The 6000-nt window shown below is 41.0% G+C and overlaps 1 protein-coding gene across 1 annotated transcript in view; it reads right to left on the reverse strand.

The window, feature by feature from the left end:
* LOC309601555 (zinc finger protein 608-like) overlaps positions 1–3810 on the reverse strand; it is a gene marked incomplete at both ends in the record, with an annotated part of 102255 nt that extends 98445 nt beyond the window's left edge. The window contains one exon of the mRNA XM_082334617.1: positions 2920–3810. Coding sequence (XP_082190743.1) covers positions 2920–3810 — 891 coding nt within the window. The remainder of the gene's footprint in view (positions 1–2919) is intronic.
* Positions 3811–6000: the final 2190 nt, after the last annotated feature.

Genomic DNA, 6000 nt, shown 5'->3' on the forward strand with positions numbered 1-6000 from the left:
GAACAGAGTCATTGATTTAATTAGGTTTCAGAAGATCCAATTTATCATGTTTTACATTACTTTCTGCAGCAAGGAAACAGAATAAATAGACCAAAACCTGAAGCATGCTGTGAAAATTAAACAGTGACTACAATTCTTGGGAATCTGCTCCAAGCTTTTCAGAGACAGTAAACAAATGCAATATTCCACATCACATACAAAAACCTTCAGATTTTGAATCAGCATTAACTCGTTTGTATCTAGGAAGAAAGTATCCAAATTCATGAGACATGTCTTTCATGAACATTAAGACAACTGGAAATTGATTTTAACATGCAGGCTTGAAAATTATATATTTATCTACAAATACAAGGTGTTTTGTGCAAGTATAGCATATATATTCTAGTGTGTAAATAGTCAAAACAAGACCACAACAAATCTAAAATCCTTTAAAAGAAATCATTCCAATTATTATTAAACATTTGGAAAAAAGCCAAAACAGCAAACAAAACACTGAAGTTTCACTAATAATACCACAGGCTAGGTTTAAAGTTGCAACCATCGTCAGCAACAAGTGCTGAAAGGAACATTCTTTAGGAAGAGAAACACTAAGGAACATTATTAAGACAGCAAGCAAACACACCATTATGCCAGAAAATGGCCTACACTGCATGACTAATGTGCGAAGCCTATATTAAAGCAGGGCAGTGGCTGTTACTGGAAATGCAAGCTCTACATCTCCTAGAAGAGCAGCAACTACAATACAAAGTGTACTACTGTCTCTAAACCACTCCATTTATGTTTGCTCTTAATTTACATATGATCCAATTTACATTACATAAAAGATTACTTACTTCATACAATTTCCTGTGTGACTACAGAGTAAAAAGAACACAAAAACTGGAGAAACCACACCACTCTCTAACCTCTGTTGTCATGACAACAGCTTTTGAGATACTGAAATGTTCAGATTGCCAGCTAAAAAAAATTGTTGAATGTGAACATTTAGCTGAAATATGAAAACGCTAAGGGGGTTGCAAAATGGCAGTACCTCCCACATTCCAGGCAGCCACTGAATCCAATCAGATGGCTGACTCTTTAACCACAACCATTGTGAAGGCCAGATTAGGGCAATTTATCTAGATATTAAAGTGGACTAGAGAACTGCAATTTGAAGAGTATTGGCAACAAAAGTAAATGTCTACTGTACTAAGTTAATAAACAGACGATAGGATTTTAGGATGCTTTTTCACAGTGAACAAAACTTTCATAAATCAAAGTGCAAATATAAACCTATGAATTAAAGCAATCTGGTTTTCTTTCAATTGTGTTTAGAAAAGGTCACAAGGCTCATTCAAATTCATCTGTAGATATGCTATCTTAAAAGCAATAATGTGCATACAATATGAAATTTAATCTGCTCCTTGTCTTAAACACAAGGTCTTGAAATTATCTTCAAGTTTTCTTAACAAATATTTGATGTGACAGACACCCAAATCTAATCCTCAAAAGTCTACTTAAATATTACACAACCTTCAATATCACTGAAAAATAAAAAAGCCAAAAACAGGTCATAAAAAGGCATAATTTCCCTGAGATCTTCAGTCCTCCCAGGTACTTGCAAACCATGCTGTACAGTTAACACCAACCCAAAAGTTTTCCCATCACTGAACATTTGCTCAGGGAAGTTGTAAAAGCAGACAATAAAGTTGCAAACACCCTAAAATTGGTCATTTGAGGGGGGCATGGTTTTGCTTTACTTTTCAGGTAGACTTTGTTTAACAACCTGTAGAATTCATCTGACTTGCAATCCTGGGCCGACGCTAGCCCTCCAAATTCCCAAGAAGCTGCTTTCTGCGCCCTTTGAACAGAACATATTCTGCTGATACCAGAACCTGCCTAAATGAGCACTAACAAAAGCCAAGTTCTCCCTCCACCCTTCCCTAAGAATACATGACCATTTTTTCTTACAGAGAGCATCCTTCATACATTAATAGAAAGGAAGAAAAACACACACCCTCATTCGATTTATTTTATACATTTCAACTCCTCAATAAACAATTAGTTCACATCCAAGAACCCACAGGGCTCAGATTAAGAAAGCTCCCTCAAACAAGAGACAAACTGTTCCCCTCTGTTCCGAAAGCTGTTTTGCACACATATCTCAGTACAAGGTGTATCCCCCTCCTCCTTTCAGGAGGACCAGAGGCACCGCCTGTCTGCTGGCTCATTCCTCCTCATTCTCCACACCAGCTTCTGAGGCCTTTGGCCTGCTGTACCACCACAAGAGCCCCCAGTAAAATAAACATCCAGCATCTCTGCAAAGGGGAGTGACAGAGCCCAGGTCTCTGTTGATGCCTCTCTTCTCCCAAATGCAATCTTAACTCCAGAGAGGAGGGTCAAAGGAGAAAGGGTCCCTTTAGACTTTGGGAAAGGAATGACTGCAAATACCCACCAGTGTTGTAGCAAAGGGACAGCATGTACAACTCCAAGACCTACTGATGGTGGAGCCTGAGATACACACCACCACCACCATCCCAGACAAACACATAAACCTTCAGCCTGCAAACACATGCCATCCCACTGGTACCAACACTGCTGCTCTCTGCTAAAATCAGGAACAGCTCAGTCAGGGTCATCTCAGGGTTTGTCCTTTTGGGTGAATGCAATCAAAAGAAGCAGACAATGCAAAATAGAAATGTTCTCCAGGTCTGGGGATGGGAAGGGGAAATCAAAAGGAAAAGAAGCACGCTCAAAACATAGTGTCTCCTGTATAGGGAAGGGGTTTGGTTTTTGGGGTTTTTTTTTTAGAGGAAGAACAGATGCATGTCACAAATACACAACTGAGATAACAACAGGAGCCAAGCACACAGTTGTGGGAAGTTTATCATAGACACAGGGAGACACAGAAGAGAAGGGATGGAGAGAAGCTTGTCCTACCTTTTCTATTTTCAGTCTCTTGATTTGCCTGTGGCTCTCCTCCTCCTCTTCCTTCTTTACCAAAACAGAGTTCCCCAATAACCCCGAATCCAGGGTACTTTTGCTCACCTCCCCCATGGTGGAGGAGGCACAGTGGAAGGAGCTGCTGCTCCCACCACCACCTCCCTTGGCGCCATAGCCATACAGGTGCCCAGAGGGAGCTTGGCTGCTGCCACCCCCACTGCCATTGGGGTGGCCCTGCTGCAGGTCATGCTGCTTGTCTTTCCTGGATTTCCCCACATCCTTATCCTGCTTGGAGCCTCTGCTGCCCTTTTTTTTACCTGGTTTCTCCTCTTTGTTTTTCCCACAAGAGGCACTAGTGCTGTTTCTGGTGGTGTTATTATTGCCATTTAGGTTACTGCTCACATTCTGACCCAGTGCTGAATTCATGCCAGTTGTCTTTCCAGGGCGCCCTTGGACTTCCTCCTGCCTCTTGCCAGCACTGCTGATCTCAGGAATCCCATACAAGGCAGCAGAAGGCAGAGATTTATTAGCATCCTTAGAAGTTTTGCTCCTTTTCACTTTTGATTTGCTAGTCTCTTTGTGAAAGGAACTCCCCTGGGGAGCAGAGGGCTGAACAGAAGCAAATTTTAGGCCATCAGCTAAGGCTGAGGTAGCATTAGCCCCACTAGAAGCCAGACTCCCACAATCCTTGGAGCTGGTGCTGCCGGTGGTGATGGTGGTGATATTAGTGGAATTATTCATCTCAAATTTCTGTCTGTCCTTCTCCAAATCAGCATCCAAATCAATTATTAAATTCCCAACCCTGATTTCCCAATCATCGCCATTGTCATAAGCATCAACTGCATTTGGATCCACACCTTTTCCTGCAGTGGAAGTGTTCACCGACATCCTGAAGATGAGATCTCTAGAATAAAACTCCGATGAACTTTCCTTTGGAGATGTGGGGACATTTGTTTATCTCTGTTGGGCTTTTTAAAATTTAACTCTTCTTATCTTCCTCCCCCAGGTATGTCTAGGTTTATACCCTGCAGTCCACGTCCACCTTTTCCTGTGAGAAGGGGAAAAGTCGAATGTTTCTTGTCTGGGTGTTACCAGAATAATGACTAATAAAAAGGGGCCAAGATAGAGGGAGCAAAATAATTCAGTATTTTCACAGGTTTGTTTTTAAGTTTGTTAAACTGGAGCATCTTGAATCTAGTTGTATCTCAATGTCCACGATTGCTCTTAAAAAGTCATGTCCAAAAAAAAAGAAAAAGAAGGAAAGAAAAAAAAAAAAACACAAAAAATTAACTATGTGATTTAAATCCACAAATCTCAGGAAATACAGACTTAGGACTGGTGCCTAGCTGTTGGAACACAAGTTGTAATCTAACCCCCTGGACCACCACCTAGGCACAAAAGGGAAAAAAGAAAGGACAGATTCACTCTTCAGTGCATTCCATGGATTTTGTGGCTTTAAACCAGACCCTTGAAGTTTTGTGACTTTGCTATATTATCTATTACCCCTTATACTTAATCGGGGGGGAGGGGGGGGTGTGATAAGGAAAGCGAGAAACCTAATTTTCCTTGACACAATACAGCTTCTATTAAAAACCAATGACCTATAAACACAAACGTTTACTGGAACATATTAAACTCCATAGGTTTAAAAAAAAAAAGAGAGAAATAAAAAGGTCTTATTTCTTTTAAAAATATGATCAAGAATATAGTTCTAAAAGCAGTTCTGATGTACTCCTAGTTCACAAAATGGTTAGGTCTGTTAAATATAGTATTATTTACTCTACAGGAAACTGATTAAGATATACATTTAAGTGATCTGCACCAAGGTGGCCTCAATGACTGTGAATGAATGCATGTTTGACAAAGCTTAGTTAAAATGATTTTTAAAGGGATCTCTCCCTTTTATAGTCGACTGTCAAAATATTTATACATATATAGGCATATTGCTTACCTTTTTTTAATTAAACCAGCAAATCAAAATGCTGTTTCCACTCGTCTCAGCAACAATTCTGTGCCTCATTTTACTTAAAGAGCAAGTGATCAAGAAGTAGAAAGCAAGTAACATCTCAGCCAGTATAAATCAGTCAATAACATATCTCCCCCTATTTTGGGGCACAGATCAGAAGTCCTTTTTTCTTTCAGTTTTTCCTCCTTGCTTAAAAAAAGCACTGGACCTCAGAGTCATCCTGATCAGCAAGTAATGATCCATGGAACAAGCCTAAAGGCGTCCGGGTGTTAAGACAAAATGTGCTAACATCGAGATAAATTAGTGAAAGGGAGGAAGGAAAAAAAAAACAAACCACCACACAAGAAGAAAGGACTGAAAATCTGGGCTGGATTCCACCTGTTGGGAAGTGGCATTTTTTTTCATCTGTCCTGATTTTTTTGAACTAAGAGTTCCAAATTGCTGTCTATAAAAATAATTTTTTAAAATCGGGAGTTTGGGCTAATCAGTCATGTGGTAAGTAATTCAGTAATTATAGAATCCAAAGAGAGAAAACAGACGACCTTTTTTCGGGACAGATCGTTCCCCCCCTTATTGTCTCAGGAAACCTTACGGTCTATTTCTTCCCCCCCTTCCTCCACCAGTTTATCCGCTCCACCCCCCCACCCCCCGCCTCTCCTTCCCTCCCCCCATAAGTCAGACGGTCTCGAACTTTAGCTTAGTATTTTTAACTAGTCGGCGTCGGGAAACTAAAAGCCGTAATGAATAGCCGGTGACGAGGCAGTGGGGAGGAGCGTTCGTGCTAGCAACCGCCAATCCCTGAGGAGCGGCGGTTCCGTTACAGTTCAGGTCTCTCGCATCACGTGAGGCTCACAGGCTCTATTGGTTGTCGTGAGAACAAAATAGGGTGACAAGCATATCAAATAAATACTGATCTAGTCTAAAAAAACCAAACAACTTCCCCACCCACACACAGCCTTTAAGGTTTCTCTCCCCGGCCGCTACAAGTTACGGAGATGAAGCATTTTCTTCCTCAGCAAAGAGGATCCCTGAAGGTTTTTGTTTGGTTTTCTTTTTTTTTTTTTTTTTGGGGGGGGGGGGGGGGTTGGGGGAGTGCGCCATGGCAAAGCATA

This window comes from Platalea leucorodia, assembly GCF_965183815.1.
Source record: "Platalea leucorodia genome assembly, chromosome: W".
NCBI classification, from domain to species: Eukaryota; Metazoa; Chordata; class Aves; order Pelecaniformes; family Threskiornithidae; genus Platalea; species Platalea leucorodia.